Source organism: Garra rufa, chromosome 4, assembly GCF_049309525.1.
Source record: "Garra rufa chromosome 4, GarRuf1.0, whole genome shotgun sequence".
In the NCBI taxonomy this organism is placed as follows: Eukaryota; Metazoa; Chordata; class Actinopteri; order Cypriniformes; family Cyprinidae; genus Garra; species Garra rufa.
The window spans coordinates 33,635,148-33,657,160 of record NC_133364.1 but is presented as its reverse complement, the minus strand read 5'-3'; the positions used below and the strand labels follow the sequence as shown (position 1 = coordinate 33,657,160).

The window sequence follows — 22,013 nt, the reverse complement described above, 5'->3', positions numbered from 1 at the left end:
AAGTATCATCTGTTCCATTTGTATAGTCTCAGTGAACTTTTATGCGGTTTAGGCTAATTTCATATAAATGCTACAACTTAAATGCCTGATGTCATCATAACAAATGGCCATAATAACAAATAACAAATGTGAAAGCAGGATCTTCTCAGCTGCACTTGAAGACAGCATTAGTATGTGATCTCAACTTCTGTCAAATGTCAAAACATTTCTACACTCCTGTGACATTATTCATAAATATTCTGTATATTCATTTCTGTAATGAGTACAGCTTTGAGAATAAAAACCAACCTTTTTTTTCCTTGGTATCTTCATGTTTGACTCTGAATGTTTCTTCACTCTCCTCTTTAATAAACCCCATCTTTGTTTGTTCCTCAGTATCTTCATGTTTCAATGTTTCTTCAATCTTCATGTCTTCACTCTCCTCTTTAATAAACTCCATCTTTATAATAGTGTCACGTGGATCTCTGTTGATTCTCCAGGAGTTTTTCTGAATGTTTGAACACTCTGTCCTGTTTAAGATGAGAATAATTAATAGAAAGAAAAATCAATGCAAACTAAATCTCTGTGTGCGTATACTTCTATATAAAATGTATAAAATATACAAATTACCAAAAGGTTCATATTTAGGCAGGCTATTTTTATTTATTTATAATTGGTATTCAATTATTTATCATATCTAATATATTACACTTTCATAAAATCATTCTCGGTTGTGATTCACTCGTTTGTGTTTGTTGTTGTCGTTTGTAGTCCGCGTGCCGCTGAATCGAATCACTGAATCATTTCACAAATGATTTGATTCAAATGATTCGGATTCTCAGTCTTTCTCATCACTTTATCATCACACGATTGATTCATGATATAGAGAGAGAACTGAGACGCGCTTCTCTGTTACTAAAGGCTAAGTAACACTAAATAAAGCATTACAACGTTATATTTAATAAAGATGTGTTTATTTTACACATGTTGCAAATGCTTTAATTAATGTAGCAGTTTGCATTGATCTAAAAACTTTAAAATCACAAACCTTTCTTCATGTGAATCACAACAGACGAGGAGCGCAGCGCATCTTTATGACGTCACATCACCAGACCAAAATAAAAGTCCCATTAGTCCACTGCTCTCTAGAATCACAAATATCATAGAAATGTTGTATATAGCATATAATTTCGTACTCACATCATGATGCTTGTCTAAAGTTATTAACATCATATATCTAGGAATATTTTTCTATATTTTTTACATTTAAAACACTAAACTACCACTTTCTGTTTTTATACCTTGCCATTGAATTCACATTAAACTAGTTAATGCTGCTGTGTAACTGTTACAAAGAGGGTGTGATGGCAAATTTGATCTATCACTCTTTGGACTATTGTAATCATCAGTGTCTTGTTATATTGTTTGTGTATTTATTCCTGTTTTGAAAAATCATTGAAATACTGTCAGTGATCTTCCTTTTTTTGCTATTGGGGTAAATGAGGACACGACAATATATTTGTCACAGTTTCTATTTACCACTACAGAAGTTTACAAAACGATGACTACTTCAATTTCTGAGAACCCCATAAATGTGAAAAGGGTCTATATACAAACAGAGTCATGTAAGAAAAAAAGGTTCATGTCAATCTTTGCATGAATTTTGTCAGTTACTTGCAGGGTTCAGAGTTTGAGATGAAGGACGTCCCAAATCATTTTTATTTGCCAGAAGGACGTTTCTCCCAGGATACTCCATTTCTTCCTCTTCCTTTCTGTAAGTAGTTGAGTTAAGAGCTTCTAGGGTTTGCCAACGATCTTAATTACTATTGACACAATTCTAGAGAGTTTTCTTACGTCTACAATTGAGGAGACTGTATCAGTCAGTGGAGATGAAAAGTTAAAACACTGTCAAGACTAGTTTTCTACACCGGATGTAAGATCTGCAAACTAACACAGATGCTGATTGTCTTAAGAAGATCAAGTCACTGCGAGCATCTCTTGAAAATATACTCTGTACTTTTAGAGAAACATTGACTGTGAGTTTAAAATGGTTGACTTTGGCTGTCTGAATGAAATCTTTAATTAAAATTGTATGATAATAAAGTTTATTTATTGTGAACGTTAATGAAATATGATTTACATTTCCCCAGATTACCTTCTTTAAAAACTGGTACATAATCTGTGCTGAAATATGATTATAATACAAACAAGTTACATATTAAGATCTCAGTTTTCAGTTGTTGGAAATGCATTTATAAACAAAAGTCATTAATAACAGATCCACACTGAAAATGAACAAATTTTCTGTAAGGATTGGATGGAAATGATAATATGGTCTGTATTTGATCCTTTTTTATTTCAGTGGTAATCTTCTTTTATGTAAGCAATTTTGGTTTAATGCAGTTTTTGCAGTGTAAAGGAATATGATTCATTGATTATTACCTTTTCAGTTTCATTAATTGGCAAAAACATGCAAACATATTCAGTTGTTACTAAATATCTTCTTTTGTTAACAGTGGAAAGTTTAGGTAATAAACACAAGTCACGATAAACAGTTCATTAGAAACTTTAACTAGAAGTACATCCATCAGAAAAAAAAAATATGTTATGTTAGTGTTATGATTTAAGTTAAATTAGAAAGTTAAGTTAAATGTTTGAGAACAAAATACCTTTAATACACCTGCATGAAAATGAAGATCAGGAGACTTGTTTGAGCTGGTCCTGTGTGTCGCTGCGGTCATCCAGACTGACTAAAGCTCAATCACTGGAGTTTTATTCAGATTTCAGGAGGCCGTTCTTACAGATGAAGACAAAGCTCTCAGATCACAATGATGATTAAACACAGTATTCAACGGATGTGAACAGTTCCTTTTAAATGAATATATTTAGCTTTAGGAGTGTGTGAATATGAATGTGAAATGATGGTAAGTGTCATCTTTTGTTTTTATTGGCTGTTGATGTTTGTGCCTCATTTCTTTAATTGGTGTCTTTGTTTCTGCTGATCAATATCTGAGTTAAATATGAATGCAGAGGCTGAAGGTGAGACTTTCCCTGATCTCTGTGATAATGATTCTATAGTTCTGCTGATTGGATTAGAGTTGCTGAAAATCTGGGCAAATTCCTGTAACTGCTTACATCCTTTGAATATTTTATCTTCTAATGACAATCCTGAAATCTGTCTAAAACTTCAGTGATTGAGTGCTTTAGTCAGTCTGGATGACTGCAGCGTCAAACAGTAACATCTCTATCAAGAGTCTCCTGATCTTCACTTCTGAGTTTACAGGTCAAACTGGATATTGCAGGTATTTTGTTTTCAAAACTTTTAACTTCACTAAAATCATAACACTAACATAATTATAGTTTTTGATAACATTCTTCTAGTTGAGATTGAGTTTCTATTGAACCAGGTGTTGTATCTTGTATTTATTAACTGAACTCTTCACTGCTCATCCTCAAATTTATAACAGAAAAAGTGCACCTAATTTCGCTCCCCATGTGTGAATTAGTCTATCGTTCAAGTAGAAAAACTGAGAATCCAAATCATCTGATTCAGATCTGATTGCTGAACTAGGGAGCAAATTGAGACACAGTTAGAGATTTAGTTTCCATGTATCTTTGAGAATAATATACTTTCTGATAATTATTATCATCTTAAAAACAGGACAAAGTGTCCAAACAAAGAAACACTGGCGTTCATCAAAGAGGAGACTGAAGACATGAGGATTGAAGAAACATTCAGAGTCAAACATTAAGATACTGAGGGAAACAAACAGGGCTGCGTTTCCCAAAAGCATCGTAAGCTTAAGTACATCGTAGACCCATTGAAACCAATGGAGCTACGATCAACTTAAGCTTACGATGCTTTTGGGAAACGCTGCCCAGGTTAGTTTTCATTCTCAAAGCTGAACTCACTCATTTAAATTAAAATGTCTGGCTCTAGAAAAATAAAAATATGGAAAAATTCTTAAGTAGTCTAAACAAGACAGTTGTTATGTGTAACATTTAATCCAAAAAAAGACAATTCCAACCTGGGCCTGTATTTTTTAAGTTTCTAATTCATCTTAAAAATGTGTAACTAGTCCCTGGTTTGACAGACAAAGCTTAAGACTAGTCCTAGACTAAAATGTAAGTATGAGCTGTTTCAAATGAAATTAATCTGCAAAGATTGATCCTAAATTATATCAATATCTTTTGTTTTGTCTCAAGATGAACACCAGTAATGTTTGTTTCGAAGTACATATCTACTTTATATTAACCTTTCATTTCAGATTAAGTATGTGTGTGTTGCAATATTCTTCATCATGAACATGTTGAGGTTGTAGGCCAAAATCTCAGGTTGTCCTCAGAGCCGGATTAAATAAATGGACTACACTAGGCAGGCTGCATTTTTTGGGCCCCCCTCCGTCGATGTTATTTATGAATTGAAATCTGAAACTTACCAAAGTTACTAATAAAAGTTAATTCACATTTTACATAGCCTAGTCTTTGGTTAAAAATTGGTTGTTGTATGCCAAAATAAGTCATGTGTTGTATATAAAACAGTCTATCAGACTATTTTTTGATATTCATTATTTATACATTACACGGCTCTATTAAATGCTATTAAATTATCCTCATCTTATCCATTGGGAGTGTCATTGTTAAGGCAGTAGTACCAGTAAATAACCAATAGGTGTCAGTAAACTATGTAAACAGAGCAAATAAATTTATAAAACGGAGCCCCTTACGTCACCTGTAGAAGAAAAATAATTAATCCGTGGGGACGGTTTTGCAATTCGTTCCCTCAGTTTAAACTGTACTCACGAGTTCTTAAACTGTTCCCTCGGTTAAATAAATAAATATAAATCGTACCCACGAATTTCCAATCCGTGAGCTCAGATTTTGTAAACCGTACCCTCAGATTTTGAATCCTTACCGACAAATTTATAATCTGTGCGCACGCTTTAGCAATCCGTTCCCACGGGTTTGTAAACTGTACTCACGGATTTGTGATGCATTGTATTGCATTTATTAAACTTTATTTCTCATAGTAGGCTATGAGACCATGGAACACTGACAAAACAGAGTTTTAGCTTTATTTTATTTATATTAATCACCAATAGATTAGCTGCCAAAACACCACACCTATCCTATTGGTTATTATTGTAAAATAAACGCTAAAAAGAAGACTGTTTTGTAAGTGCGGGTCATGGTACCAAAATAAAATAATAAGTGAAGAGCGCTGTTCAAACGGCTTTGCTTTATTTAATTTTTTAAAAATATAAAATTGCCTGAATTAAAAAAAAAAACGAGTTTTGGAGGGAAGGTAAAAAGCAATACAAATCAAATAATGTACAGGTTATGTTGTCATTCCTTTGCTCTCAAACTAAATGCAATGTAATAATAGGCCTTATTTAATAATAACATTAAATGTGCAGCATGCATCTAATGCTACGCGTTCCAGGCAGGTTTTTGAGCTAGTAGAACACGACTTAAAATCACAACTCACGACTTTGTAGCGTTCCAGGCAAGTCACGCCAAACTGCCTGGGCAGTGGGCACATTTATGAATTATTATTATTTTTATATTATTATTAATTTGATTGCAACGTTATATTGTCCTATGCTATATTTTTCCACCGTGTACCACTTGCATAAACACCGCACGCATTAGGGCTGATATTGTATGTTACGTCAGAACTCGTAACTGGGAGTCCAGTACGAGTTCACGAGTGGGAAGTCACGGGTTTGACTGCCGTTCCAGTGCACTTTCACGGGTAGAAGGTTGGAAAAACACGGGTTACGGGTTGCCTGGAACGCGGCATAACTCTGGGTGAAAAGCTTATCACAAATCGCTCTGTATGGCTCTGACTGGCTGGCGCCGCTCTATACAGTCATGGGCTGGCGTTAATATGACAATGTAACAGTCTATGGTTAAGATAAACATCGTCACTATTTTTAGTTAATTAATAAATATTGAAATAGATTGTAGATAGGACATTTGTACATTTAAAAAAAAAAAAAAAAAGTGTCCCTCTGTCTGGGCCCCCTCCCGCCAATCGGGCCCTAGGCACGTGCCTAGTTTGCCTTTCCGTTAATCCGGCTCTGGTTGTCCTGCACATTTGATGCAATAAAAGCCTTAAATGTAATAAAGTCCTTATATGCTCGAACCCGGTAATTGCTGCTTGCAGCTGTATCTACCTATTTGATTGCAACTTAAAATCATTGCTCACATACAATTTTCATTTGTATCACTTTATTGCCCTGCCCTTTACTATTACATATTACCATCAATCCTCCATCTTCAAGTACTTTTGCACACCTGGTCTCATCTGCTTGTTTCAACTCATTTATTAATGTAATTACACTTTTAACTTTTGTCTTGTTCTTGCAAGTCTTTCCACAGTGATGGCACAGCAAAGACCTCTCTCTGGTGTTATTACATGGCTATGTCACACTGATAACATAAAAATACAGTTCTTTCATGTGTGAAACCTCATGTGGTATTTAAGTGCTGTTTTATATCTGAAACTCTTTCCGCAGTGACCACATATAAATGACTTCTCTCCAGTGTGAACTCTCATGTGTCTGTTAAGAGTTCCCTTTTGCCTGAAACTTCTTCCACATTGCTGGCAGGTGAAAGGCTTCTCTCCAGTGTGAACTCTTATGTGGTCCTCAAAACGTTGTTTATGATTAAACCTCTTTCCGCACTGAGGGCATGTGTAGGGGTGCTCTCCAGTGTGAATTCTCATGTGGTCTTTAAATTGTTTTTGACAGAAACTCTTTCCACACTCAGAGCATGTATAGGGTTTGTGGACTTGTGTCATGTGGACTTCAAGGTTTTCTTGTTGTTCAAAACTTATTCCACACTTATCACATTTGTAAGGGTGCTCTCCATTGTGAATTGTTGTGTCTGTTAAAGCTTTCTTTTTGAGTGAAACTTACTCCACACTGTTGACAGGTGAAAAGGCTCTCTCCAGTGTGAACTGTCATGTGGCAATGGAGGTTTTCTTTCGTGTGAAAACCGCTTCCACACTGTTTGCAGGTGTAAGGCTTCTCTCCAGTGTGAATTCTCATGTGCTTTTTAAGGTTTCCTTTTAAAGTGAAACGGTTTCCACACTGAACGCAAGAAAAATAACTCCTAGTTCCTGTAGTTTGAGCTTTTTTTTTGTTTAGAAGTCTTTTTAGACTGTAAGGAACAAAAAGATTTTTCTCCAGATACGAAATCGTGATTCTCAAACTGATCTTTCTCTTCAGTTTCATTCAGTTCTTCTCTCTCCTCTTTCAGTGCTGTTAGGTCTAAGGTGGAAAAACAGAGATAAAAGTTAACCTCAGTTTAACGGCACAAAGCAATTACACTCTAAAAAGTGCTGGGTTAAAAAATAACCCAACCATAAACCAGCTGCTGGGTAACTATGGGACAGAACACGCGTTGGGTTGTTTTGACCCAAGTGCTGGGTTAAATCATTTGACCCAAAATGCTGGGTTGTTTATTTGACCCAACCAGTGGGTCAGATTAACTGTGTTGCTGGGTTAAAAACTACCTAAACATAGGGTTATTAGTTGTCTAATTGCCTTGCTACCTTTATATTTACCAATAATAATATATAAATCACAAAAGAATGTAAAATTATTATTGTTTTTCTGTAATTCAGTTACACAACACAAAAAATGCATCTGTAAATGTCAATTTAATGAGTTTTCATATTTCTTTTTAATACAGTTTTCAAATAGGTGCAGCTGTCACACATTTTGTCCAACCCTTACAGACACAAATAACGGTTTTAGATCAGTTTCCTTTAATCACAAAACTGTAAACAAGGCACAATATATTCCTATTATTTATGTCAACATTGCAGCAGCAGAACACTCAAAAATGAATTGTTACCACATTAGAATCATTCCAAACATCGTGCCATTAAAACTAAGCCAAACAAAGAGTCCACCAGACAATTCTTACAATTTAAAACATGTTACAAGACAATTCTTACAATTTAAAACATGTTACAAGTGGCCAAAAAAAAAAAAACTTTTGCCCTCAAAAACTTCACACATGAAGACTTATGTCCATCAATATGACATACCGCAAGCTGGAGAAATTCCCAGGCAACAAGTCCGCTTCAATGGCATGGCCTGGAACAATGGCGAAGGTCTAGAAATGTTGTTGTCTCATCCCAAGGCTCAAATCCACCATGTTGGTCCCCACCTGTTAATTATACGGCATTTAGTCTTGCAACATAACTTACATTTTAAGTTAAGTGTATTTTATGAACATAAACACAGAGGCATGAAATAAATGCTCATTTTGCTTCTCAACTTTTCATACAGTTGTGGTCAAAATTATTAGAACACCAGTATTTTCACCAGCTAAATAAGGTTTTAAGTCAGTGATTTCTATCTTTTGCTGAAGTGTGTCAGTAGGAAATATCGGTTTACATTTGCATTCATTTTGCCATTAATTGTGATAATCCAGTGACATTTTTGTTTGCACAACAGCCAGTGCTCCACACAGGATCTGTTCTCATCATCATCCAGAAGAACTGTGACAGCGTCTCCAAGATGCTCCAAGAGACCCAACTGCAAAGCTACAGTACTGTTAAAAGTTTTAAGCACTTGTCTAAAAATGTCATAAAATAATGCTGTCAAAAATAATGTCATAAATAAATGTTCTTTATCAATTAACCTTGATTAACTAAATTAAATCAACATTTGGTTTGACCATCCTTTTGCGTTTAAAGCAGCTTTTTCCCTACACTAGGTGCACTTACACATAGTTTTTCAGGTAGCTTTGCAGGTAGGTCTCTTGAAGCATCTTGGAGACGTTGTCACAGTTCTTCTGGATTTAGTCTATCTCAGTTTGTTCTGTTTCTTCAAGTCATTCCAGACAGACTGAATGATGATGAGATCAGATCTCTGTGGAGGATTGGCTGTTGTGCAAACAAAAACCTCACTGGATTATCACAATTAAAGGCAAAATGAATGTTTGGAAATGTAAACTGATATTTCTTACTAACACACTACAGCAAAAGATAACAAACACTGACTTAAAATCATTTTTTAGCTGGTGAAAATACTGCTGTTATAATAATTTTGGCCACCACTGTGTTTATATATACTGGTCCTTCTAAAAAAATTAGCATATTGTGATAAAGTTCATTATTTTCTGTAATGTACTGATAAACATTAGACTTTCATATATTTTAGATTCATTACAACACAACTGAAGTAGTTCAAGCCTTTTATTGTTTTAATATTGATGATTTTGGCATACAGCTCATGAAAACCCCAAATTCCTATCTCAAAAAATTAGCATATTTCATCCGACCAATAAAAGAAAAGTGTTTTAAAAAACAAAAAAAGTCAACCTTCAAATAATTATGTTCAGTCATGCACTCAATACGTGGTCGGGAATCCTTTTGCAGAAATGACTGCTTCAATGCGGCGTGGCATGGAGGCAATCAGCCTGTGGCACTGCTGAGGTGTTATGGAGGCCCAGGATGCTTCGATAGCGGCCTTAAGCTCATCCAGAGTGTTGGGTCTTGCGTCTCTCAACTTTCTCTTCACAATATCCAACAGATTCTCTATGGGGTTCAGGTCAGGAGAGTTGGCAGGCCAATTGAGCACAGTAATAATACCATGGTCAGTAAACCATTTACCAGTGGTTTTGGCACTGTGAGCAGGTACCAGGTCGTGCTGAAAAATGAAATCTTCATCTCCATAAAGCTTTTCAGCAGATGGAAGCATGAAGTGCTCCAAAATCTCCTGATAGCTAGCTGCATTGACCCTGTCCTTGATAAAACACAGTGGACCAACACCAGCAGCTGACATGGCACCCGAGACAATCACTGGCTGTGGGTACTTGACACTGGACTTCAGGCATTTTGGCATTTCCCTCTCCCCAGTCTTCCTCCAGACTCTGGCACCTTGATTTCCGAATGATATGCAAAATTTGCTTTCATCCGAAAAAAGTACTTTGGACTACTGAGCAACAGTCCAGTGCTGCTTCTCTGTAGCCCAGGTCAGGCGATTCTGCCGCTGTTTCTGGTTCAAAAGTGGCTTGACCTGGGGATGTTTCTACTCCAGACTCAGTTCACTGCTTCCGCAAGTCCCCCAAGGTCTGGAATCGGTCCTTATCCACAGTCTTCCTCAGGGTCCGGTCACCTCTTCTCGTTGTGCAGCGTTTTCTGCCACACTTTTTCCTTCCCACAGACTTCCCACTGAGATGTCTTGATACAGCACTCTGGGAACAGCTTATTCGTTCAGAAATATCTTTCTGTGTCTTACCCTCTTGCTTGAGGGTGTCAATGATGGCCTTCTGGTCGGCAGTCTTACCCATGATTGCGGTTTTGAGTAATGAACCAGGCTGGGAGTTTTTAAAAGCCTCAGGAATCTTTTGCAGATGTTTAGAGTTAATTAGTTGATTCAGATGATCAGGTTAATAGCTCGTTTTTAGAACCTTTTCATGATATGCTAATTTTTTGAGATAGGAATTTTGGGTTTTCATGAGCTGTATGCCAAAATCATCAATATTAAAACAATAAAAGGCTTGAACTACTTCAGTTATGTTGTAATGAATCTAAAATATATGAAAGTCTAATGTTGATCAGTACATTACAGAAAATAATGAACTTTATCACAATATGCTAATTTTTTGAGAAGGACCAGTATATATACACCCTCATTAGAGCAGAAAACTTAAAACAAAACTTACAGGTTGTACGTCAATGAATGGCCTCTGGGATTCAGTGGTTGTGGGTCTGAAGACCTTTTATCCAGACTGGGCAGGACTTTGAAAGCACTTTCCCCTTTAGCATCTAAACCATAGGAATAATATGCAAACGGTGAAACTTATTTTATAATCAAAACAACAAACTGAAAGACTTTCATGTGAAAGTTTCTTCATTCCTTTAAATAATGCTAATTAATTCCCACCCTCATTCAACTACTGCAGGTTAAGTTTAGGTATGGGGTCAGATTCAGGGATGTAGAATATGCTCATGCAGAATAAGGCATCAGTATGTGGTTCATAAGTACTAATTAACAGCCAATCTACAAGCTAATAAGCAACTAGTTAAGTGTTACTGTACCATTGTATTTACCAGTTGATATGTGTCAAATACAGTTGCATATTGTTTTTATAGATTAACATATTTTAAGAAAAAGCTTACCTTAAGTCATGTCACCCAGCTCTGAATGCACCTCACTGAGCACTGGCAAGAATTAGGTCTGCAACTGTAGCACAGTCTTCAAAAAGTCTGCCACTGGATATAGTCCTAAAGTCTTGTGAAATCTGATAAAATCTGAAAAACAAACGTGGTTAAATAAGTTAAAGGTTTATACTGGTCTCCTAGTTTGTAATGCAACACAAGCATTCACTAAAATAGAGGAAGAGTAAGGGGCCGTTCACATGCCGCGCCTAAAAACGCGTGAAAACGCAAGGCACGTCGCTTTCTCATTCTTTCCAAAACGCTCTGCAGCTTGCTCTCCCATGGCGTCTGCCGTTGCTAAGCAACCATGTCCCACGCTTGGAAAAAATGAGCTCTCATTATGAGAGTATATTGGCATTTACATTTGAAATAACGAACTTGAGCGTGCAACAGACGCGACATGTGAATGGCCACATACACCACGAGAGATTAAGTCTAACTTTACATACTGTAGCTATGTCAACGTTACATTTAAGTAATAGATAATTGTACATACCAGTCATATTGTGGTTTAACGTTATTAAAGTAAGGGACATCCAGCGACAGCGTTTTAGCTAATGCAGATACCTGAAGGAAAAAAGTGCCAAAATGCTCAACCTAAAAAATATGGATCTATCGTTGGATTCGACACGTCGCAGACATTTACTTGAAAAAATATGCCCTTAAAAGATACATTTTTGTATGAAATGATCAAATTTTGACAAAACATTACAAAGCCATACAGTATGCAGACAGTAATGGAACTTACCCCCGTATTTCTTACCTACCCTTTCCATAAGGCGTTAAAATAAAGGCCATATGTATACTGTAAGTTATATAAATAACACTACACACACACACACACACACACACACACACACATTTTATATAACAATAAAGCGATTGTTGAGGCAAAAAAAGTACATCGCTAGGCTGCTTAAGTTATTTAACATTCGTCATTCACGGAATAAAATGCTATCCCCTCACAGCGACATATCAAATATCGCATTAAACAGTGAAAACAGTGTGCTCTAAAACACAACTTATTAAAAATACAGGTAAATAATTATATAATCATATTATTAATTTACCTTATAATCCTGCTTGCTGCGAGGTGCGTGACCGCCTGGCGAGGAGACGAGTGAAGAATCCAGAATGTTCAATGAAGTGAAAAAAATAAACAAACCGGTTGGGTCAAAATAACCCAACCCAGGTGTTTATAGTGAAAGAACCCCTTATAGTCCATTTGACCCAGCATGATCAACCCAACAGTGTTTACAGTGCCTCCAACAACCCAGAATTTTGACCCAGCACAATTAACCCAGCAATGTGTTTACAAAAATAACCCAGCACTTTTTAGAGTGTATACTATTCATACTATTTCATATAAATATATGGCAGAAATAGCAAGAGTAGTATGCTGCTAGTACAGTAATCTGAATTCAGACCGGGTTTTGGCTGGGCACGTTACGCTATTAGCAGGGACTTGCTGTTTAAGAGGAGAAGTTGAGAGAGCTGTGACTTCAGCAAAGTAAAACGCAACTATGGCAGAAGCCAAAAAAAACGAAAACATAATTTTCATTCAGAATGGGAAGAGGATTTTTTTTTTGTTTATTCAAATTCGAAGTACATCTGTCTTATTTGCAATGCAAGCATGGCTTTACCGAAGAAGGGCAATTTGGAGCGGCATTTCAAAACTGTGCACAAAAGCTATGATGCGTTTCCCCGCTAAATCAGCTCTACGCTCGTGAAAAGTCCGGGAATTGAAGGGGCAGTTAGCAGCACACCAGGCCAAACACCAAGGGTAAGGCTGCAACTATTGCATCTTATCGCGTCAGTCGCGTTCTTGCAAAACACAAGAACTATTTCAAGGACGGCGAAGTTGTGAAAGAAGCATTTATCAAGGCTGCAGATGCACTTTTTAAACTAGCTGCCTCCCCCCAGTGCGAGAGGTCTCACTAAGGCAAAGAAATAACTTTATTGTCACTAGAATTAGACTATGTCTTATTAATATGGATTATTAGGGACTGCTTTTCAGTTTGTTTTGTGCATAATAAATACGTAAGTACGCTATGAGTAGCGAATGGCTTTCTGTTTGGACTGGTAGATCTCGGCTCACTGACAAATTTAAAAGTAGATCTTTGTTCAAAAAAGGTTGGGCACCCCTGTTATACACATACCTGAATAAAAATGTCTGGAACACACTTTTAGTGATCTTGGGATGTCTGCGAAGTGTCTGTCCATGAGCCTTATTGCGGGGATCCATGCCATCCACCTCCGCTTGGTTACATCGGACACATGACTCCCTTCGTTGTGTTTCCAGGCCAGGAAACAATAGAAAGAAAGTCCGTTCTCTGTTTTTTCCCCCGTCGATCGTGTGAACCGACATTACATTCGACAACATAACAGGTTCTTCCCATGCTGGAAATTTCCTTGGTGGCGTCTGCGCTTCACAACAAGTGCCCTCACAATATAACAATTTTTCCCATCAGCCACCGTGAAGCTAGCGCGGTGACGTCACGCCCCCATCACCTATACAATTTTGACCCGGTGGGATTTTTAGTCAAGTACGACTTATTTTCCAAAAAAGGTGCAGCTTTGATCGTTTGTTCAACCATGTGTCATTCAAAGTCTCTACACTTTTTTTTCTGGCATCCATAATGTAAAGCAATGTAAAGCAATGTAAATTTGGGAGTTAATAGCAATCCCACACTAGAGGATCTTAAAGAACGAGTCGAGGCATATGGTTGCAGTAAATCAGATAAATATGAAGAGCAGGAAACTGAAAGCCATTGAAGGTGAAGAAGAATTGGAATAATTTACTTATTCTTTCATTTGAGGGAGTAACGCCACACCAGCAGAGGGAGCCCTCATCCATGCACATGCTCTGTAATAAAGCTCGAATTTGGATCTATCAACACTGTCATCGAGTCCTGCGGTTACAGAATACTTTACCTACCAAAGATCCAGCGGCTTTCCCACACAAATCACCATAGACCCAGCAGCTTCTAAACACCAAGCCAACATGAGCACAGAAACCAATCTAATCCTTTAAATTTTTCTTTTGAGCGCTACGTGGGGGACTTTCTGGAACTGGCACATCATACTACTATTGATGAGGTATGTCTCATGATATTTTTCAGAGGAGGACTTTCTGAACCCATTTATTCACTCATGCTGTTACCTGAGACTACATGGACGTTAGAGCAATATATTGACTTTGCATTGTTGCTGGCTGGGTCACCTTTTACTGTTGGGATTGCGGATTAGGAGCCCCACAATCCCACAGTACCCACACCACTAGAACATTTTCATGTCCCCACTGTCATGTCTGGTATTGTTCACATCATGCCTGCCACTTCAAGGCCTGTTCACATCATGTCTACCAAGCCAAAGCCTTCTCACGTCATGTCTTCTGTTCCAAGGCCTGTTCACGCCAAGTCTGCAGCTCCAGGGCCTACTCACGCGAAGCCTGCCGCTCCAGGGCCTGCTCACGCCAATCCTGCCACTCCAAGGCCTGCTGATGCCATGCCTGCTGTCCCAATGCCTGTTTGCAAGATGGCCACCATCCCACAGCCTGTTCGCAAGATGGCCGTCATTCCAGAGTGTGCTCTCAAGATGGTCGCCCTCCCAGAGTCTGATCACAAGATGGCAGCCTTCCAGAGCCTGTCGCCAAGATGGCTGCCCTTCCAGAGCCTGTCGCTAAGATGGCCGCCAAGCCAGAGCCTGTTGCCAAGATGGCCGCCACGCCAGAGCCTGTCGCCAAGATGGCCGCCACACCAGAGACTGTGCCCAAGATGGCCACCACGCCAGAGACTGCGCCCAAGATGGCCGCCACGCCAGAGCCTGCACCCAAGATGGCCACCACGCCAAGCCATGGTCTTGAGGCCAGAACCAGCCCACATCAAGTCTCGTTACGGCTGCTGTTCCTGTCAAGTCAAGTCACGTCACGTTACAGCTGCTGTTCCTGCCAAGCCAAGTCACATTACAGATGCTGTTCCAGCCAGGTCAAGTCACATTACAGATGCTGTTCCAGCCAGGTCAAGTCACGTTACAGCTAGTGTTCCGGCCAAGTAAAGTCTAGACACAGCAGCATTTCCTGAATCAAGTCAAGACACAGTTTCACTTCCTGAGTCAAGTCAAGACACAGCTTCACATCCTGAGTCAAGCCAAGACACAACTTTTCATTCTGAGGCAAGACACACCAACACTCCCAAAGTCTAAACAAGATACAGCAGCACTTTCAGAATCACGTCAAGACACAGCATCACCTCTTGAATCACATCGACCCGCAGCTGCTCCAGCAAAGTCAAGCCAAGCCGCAGCTGCACCAGCAAGGTCAAGCCAGGTTGCAGCTGTTACCTCAAAGCCAAGTCAAGTCACAGCTGCTATTCTCCATGTGTCGAGCCAAGATACAGCTGTTGTTCTCCATGAGTCAGGCCAAGATACAGCTGTTGTTCTCCATGAGTCAAGCCAAGATACAGCTGTTCTCCATGAGTCAAGCCAAGATACAGCTGTTGTTCTTCACGAGTCAAGCCAAGATACAGCTGTCCTCCATGAGTCAAGCCAAGATACAGCTGTCCTCCATGAGTCAAGCCAAGTCACAGCTGTGCCCCACGAGTCAAGCCAAGTCGCAGCTGTTGTTCCTGAATCAAGTAAAGTTACAGCTGGGTTGTCTATGTTAAGCCAAACCACAGCTGATTTCCATGAGCCAAGCCAAGTTACAGCAGATCTTCATGAGCCAAGTCAAGTTGCTGCTGTTGACCCTGAGCTAAGCCAAGCCACAGTTGATCTTCATGAGCCAAGCCAAGTTACAGAAGATCTTCATGAGCCAAGCCAAGTTGCTGCTGTTATTCCAGAGCCAAGTCACATCTCGCCCGAGCGTCCAAATCCAAGTTACATCTCGCCCGAGCGTCCAGAGTCAAGACACATCTCGCCCGAGCGTCCAGAGCCAAGTCACGTCTCGCCCGAGCGTCCAGAGCCAATTCACGTCTCGCCCGAGTGGCCAGAGCCAAGTCAGGTCTCGCCAGAGCCAAGTCACATCTCGCCCGAGTGGCCAGAGCCACGCCATGTCTCGTCTGACCTGCCAGAGTCACGCCATGTCTCATCTGACCTGCCAGAGCCCCACCATGATTCGTTTGACCTGCCAGAGCCACGCCATGTCTTGATTGCAAGTGTAATGGACCCTCCTCTAATGTCAGTGCGGGCTGCAGGCACACCAATAGAGCCGACGCTCCCAAGCCAAGCAAGCCACGCAGAGCCGATGCTCCCAAGCCACACAAAACTGACGCTCCCAAGCCAAGCAAGCCACACAAAACTGACGCTCACACCTTCCAGCCCGATGGGCATCCCATTAACCACTGCACTGCCTGTGATGGCCATCGCCATTTTAAATGTGTGGGCTGCACACTGCATTCCAGAGGCCTCATCTGTCCATGAGTCTATCCACGAGTCTGCTCCAGAGGCCTTGTCTGTCAGTGAGTCTACTCCAGAGACCTCGTCTGTCCATTAGTCTGTTCACGAGTCTGCTCCAGAGGCCTCGACCGTTCATGAGTCTTCACGGCTTAGGTCCTCCAGTGCCCCACTGTCTGCCTCTGCTCCAAGGTCCAGGCCCTGACTCTGAACCTGTTCCTCTGCATGGACCTGGCCCCCACCCCCTGTTTTTTCTCTGTTCCCCAACCCTCCTGGACTGTTATTGTTTGAGCGCCAGGAGTCGCTCCTGGGGGGGATTCTGTAACGCCACACCAGCACGGGGATTCGCCACACCAGCACGGGGATTCGTTCTCGCTCCCTCTGCTGCTTCTTGGGTAACATCCTGTTACCCAAGAAGGCCTTGCAAAGTATTGTTTTGCTGTAGCGGACTCTACCAAGCGTTTATCCTTGTTTTCACGCCATTGCCATTGTTCTGTTTTGTTTCATTGCCATAGTTTTGTTTCATAGCCGTAGTTTTACCTTGTTTCACTGTTTTGTTACTTTGGACTGCCCTCTTGGATTTTGACCCATGCCTGTATTTCTGGATTATGCTTTTGTCTTGCCCCGGATGTTTGCTGGTATTTGACCCTGCCTGTTTTGACAACGATCTGTAATAAAGCTCATATTTGGATCTATCAACGCTGTCGTCGAGTCCTGCGGTTACAGAGGGTGATCAAACAGGCTGCAGTTTTGAACATATTGCAGTATTTTTCATTTTTCAGTTCCCACATTCTGCTGACTAAGACAAGTTTGAATACGAGTTATGAACAACAGATGGTGATGGTATATAAGGTATTATACTACAAGGCCATTGAATGCTTGAATCTGATTGGCTGACGAAGGTTCTAGAGGTGTGCATTATTCAGGGAAACGCACTGCAAACGTATTTCCAGGCTACTTAACCGCATTACATGTCTATATCAATTCGTCACACGATTTCAGTTATTTCAAAGGTACTTACAGCCTAAAACAGAGAAATAACCAAAACCCACAACTCTATTGGCCAAACAAATAAACAAATAATTAAGGGCTCATATTAAAGAGATGATTTTATAGTTAAGTCAAGGTCATGAACTCCACATTTTAGAGTAAAAAAAACTTGTTTAATCTTTCTAATCTCCTAATACTCCTAATTTCACTGTATTTAGAAAAATACAAGGACAATAAAGGCTTTTAATTCAATTCCATTTAAAAACTTTATTTAGATATTTTTAAAAAACTTAAACATCATGGCTTTCCACAATTAAAGCTAAAATATTTTTTTCTTATGCAAATACAATGAGTTGACCACAAATGTTAATAAAATATAACAAGTAAAGATAATGTATTAATGAAAAGGTAACATTTAATTATGACTCAAAATGATCATTAACTACTGAAAGTAAAAGTGAAAGCTAATGAGATTGATCTCTCTTTTACTAATTTACAAGTAGGGATGGGTATACATATACAGTACATACCAGACCAGTATGTGTAAACTTGCCAGAGATATACACAAAAAAACACAACTGATTTTTTTTGCATGACTGTGTTTAGCAGATGATTGAATAAAATGTTTCCCACATGCAAAGCAATTATATGGTTACTGTCCAGTGTGGATCCTCTCATGTTTTTTCAGATATGATGACGGCTTAAATCTCATGTTGCAGTGTGAGGACTCATAAGATTTCGGTCCCGTGTGGATCATATCATGTGTTTTCAAATGTACTGATGACTAAATCTCTTGTTGCAGTGTGAACACTTATAAGGTGTCTATCCAGTGTGGATCCTCTCATGTGTTTCCAAATCTACTGACTGACTAAATCTGTTGTTGCAGTGTGAACACTTATAAGGTTTCTCTCCAGTGTGGATCCTCTCATGAATTTTCAAATTTACTGACTGACTAAATCTCTTGTGGCAGTGTGAACACTCATAAGGTTTCTCTCCAGTGTGGATCCTCTCATGCGTTTTCAAATGTTCTGACTGACTAAATCTCTTGTTGCAGTGTGAACACTCATAAGGTTTCTCTCCAGTGTGGATCATCTCATGTGTTTTTAAATGTACTGACCGACTAAATCTCTTGTTGCAATGTGAACACTTATAAGGTTTCTCTCCAGTGTGGATCATCTCATGTGCTTTTAAATGTTCTGACCGACTAAATCTCTTGTTGCAGTGTGAACACTCATACGGTTTCTCTCCAGTGTGGATCCTCTCATGTATTTTCAGATATGATGACTGACTAAATCTCTTGTTGCAGTGTGAACATATATAAGGTTTCTCTCCAGTGTGGATCATCTCATGTGTTTTCAAATGTACTGACTGACTAAAACTCTTGTTGCAGTGTGAACATTTATACGACTTCTCTCCAGTGTGGATCCTCTCATGTATTTTCAGGTCTCCTGACTTACTGAATCTCTTGTTACACTGTGAACTCTCATGAGTGTGGATCCTTTTATGCAGTTTTAAATAAGTTACTGATGTAAAAATCTTTTGACACTTGGAACACATGCATTCTCTCACACCAGTTTTTATATTCTCATATACTTGCAAACTTTGTAGACGCCAAAAACTCTTACCACACAAATGGCATGAATGTGGCTTCACCTTTGTATGAACTTTCAAGTGTTTCCTCAGACCTGATTCTGCTAAATACACTTTACCACATTGATCACATGGGTACTGCTTCTCTCTAGTGTGGGTGTTCATGTGCTCCTTAAGGTTTGATGAGCGTGAAAAACTCTTCCCACATTGATCACAAGTTAAACATTTCTCTGCTCTTTTCTTTAAATCTTTCTGTTTGGCTTGAGAGCAACTCAAAGGGTTTTCTACAGTTTTGAAATGATTTTTCTCCCCAACTTCACTTGATTCTTCCTTCTCCTCTTTTTCTTTAATCAACTCTGAAATAAAAGTAAAAATGGTTAATTTTCAGTAACTTGTTACAAACTGAAAAACATGAACAAACTACCATTTGAGAGCAGTGTCAATAAGTCCTACAGATGGTGGCATCAGAAGCAGATTTGGTAGAGCTGGTGTGTGGGATATCTAAAATAATGATCATTTAAAGTAGAGATTGACCGATATGGGTTTTTCTATAACTGATGCCGATGTTTAGAGGTCAGGGTCAGCTTGTGGCCGATATGTACTACTGATTTTTTGGCCGACATTTAGGGTCGATATCTTGAAGTTATCCCCTTTATTTGCATGCTAAAATGTCACACTAATAATAAGTGGATGCACAACATCTCTAAACTTAACATCATGAACACTGACTTGAACCATCTCTCGGATCTTAATTTTGTGCACTGCACAGTATTAAAATAAAAGATTTAACCAAAGTTAACCAAACAAATCAAACTGACCAAGTATTAAATATATAAAACAGATAATATAAAAACCTTTCAATCTTATACATAAAAGTTTTAGAACTGAGATTAATGTTTTAAATATAACATTTTGAATACAGGACTATTAAATGATTTATATAACTGAAAGGATCTGCCAGCAGGTGGCGGCAAGACACTGATTTGTTACTAAATCATATCATTCATTTGATTCGTTCAAACAGCTGATTCATTCCTGAATAAAGCAAGTGACTGTCTTTATGTATGGGAAATTTAATCATTTCGCTAGATTCGTTTAAAAATGCACGTTCATTCATAAACGAAACAACGCTGTTTAAGTGGAGATGCACAGCGGCTCTGTTGTGACTTGTTTCAGACTACTTTTGATAACAAAAGCGAGCAAAATCGTACTTTTGACGATGAAAAAAAGCAAAATCAGGCAATAGTGTAATCCGCCACCCACCCGCTAACCGCACACAATCTTCCCATTACAATTATTCTCAATACAATTCTCAGTTTTGCATGATAATATGATGAATGGATGGTTAATTTTAACAGCTCAACTGCACATCGCTGCACACTTGTATAGGTTTAATCATGCTTTTAAGCCAAATCCATGCTGAAAAAAATAACGTTTACTGACATCTGGACGTGACCATAGGTATAAACTTTCAGTATCTGGGGTGACAGAGAGGACGAAGAAGGCGCAGACACATCAGGTGCAATCATCAAATATATTTAAATGGAAGCTGGCGCCATGGTCCTCACCACATAACTCAGGTTCAGATTTTAGAGAATGTAGTTCATTTTTGCATTATTATTGATTAAACTCATCCACCCGCGACCCACCCACAAGTAATTAGAATGCATTTTTTTATTACCCGAGCCGTGGATTATCCGCAGCACCCACGGATATAACCACAATCTGTGCATCACTGTCTCCGAGCGGGGCGGAGTAACGTAGCCCTAAATCACAATGCTGCATTGTTTGTGAGAGCTGCCACCTCCTCCACCTCAGTGGAACTCTGTGAAATTCTCCAACTCAGATACAGGAAAAATCTGACAGAACACTGGGGCTAATATATTAGCAAGCAAGCTGCTGATAGTTTTTGACTACAGTTCTTTACAGTTAACTGCAAGTAAAGGAACCTTCAACCAGCTGTAGCATTATGCCAGTTTCTTCTACGTTATTAATTTTTTCTTCCACTAAGTGAAAGCAACACTTCATATTTTACTAGAAATATGTAGTAAATATATGGCCATGGGACTTTGAAATATCAGAATAGAAGCCTTACCTTTATCTCTCAAAACTGTTATTGAATCTTACAATATAACACCAATAACAAGGAGCTGCCCGCGGATGTGCCTGACTTTAAATTTGCGCTACTAAACACGGATATCGGCCGATGCCGATCAGAGATGCTCACAAGTCTCTGAGCTAGCATCCAACAGAACACAATACAAGGGTTAAACAAACGCTCATTTATATTTCATAAGGAAGACAGACAGTCGTATGTTAAGATTGTAGCTAAAGCAAGAAGCAAGCTAACGGTAGATGGTCAATGCTGAGCTAAACACGTTTAACGTTACTGAGCTATCAAGATGCGTTTTCAGATGCCTGATAAATTTAGATGTGGTTGAGCCTGAATCTTTTATCCTCATCAGTGATGCGCGGGTTGATCCAAAATATGCGGTCACCAGTGGTTACGATTCATCCAAAAATATTTTTAATGATTTTCAGGTCGCGGTCGGTCGGGTCATTTGAAATAAAGATGCCAATTAAACCTTTGTAATTTATATAGTACTAGACACAATTTTCTATAAAATACATAGACTTAAACTTTATTGGCTGAATAATATTTACCTTTTGAATGTTAAGTGTTATTAACTATTAAAATAAATGCTGACGCGGGACAAAATGCCCGATTTCCCAACACGTTGAACTGAGCAATGCCATTGTACCATTTTAATTGGCTACTTTTAAACCCATATAGCTCAGTAATGTCAGTTTTATGTATTTTCTGAGAGGTGTGGGATTTTTGTTGGGAAAGTCGGATTAGAGACGCATACTTCGATTA

The 22,013-nt window shown here is 38.9% G+C and overlaps 1 protein-coding gene across 1 annotated transcript in view; it reads right to left on the bottom strand.

The window, feature by feature from the left end:
• Positions 1-17,852: 17,852 nt before the first annotated feature.
• LOC141333922 (uncharacterized) overlaps positions 17,853-22,013 on the bottom strand; it is a 30,798-nt gene continuing 26,637 nt past the window's right edge. Inside the window, exon 2 of the mRNA XM_073839079.1 lies at positions 17,853-19,491. Coding sequence (XP_073695180.1) covers positions 18,368-19,300 — 933 coding nt within the window. The 5' untranslated portion in view covers positions 19,301-19,491 and the 3' untranslated portion in view covers positions 17,853-18,367. The remainder of the gene's footprint in view (positions 19,492-22,013) is intronic.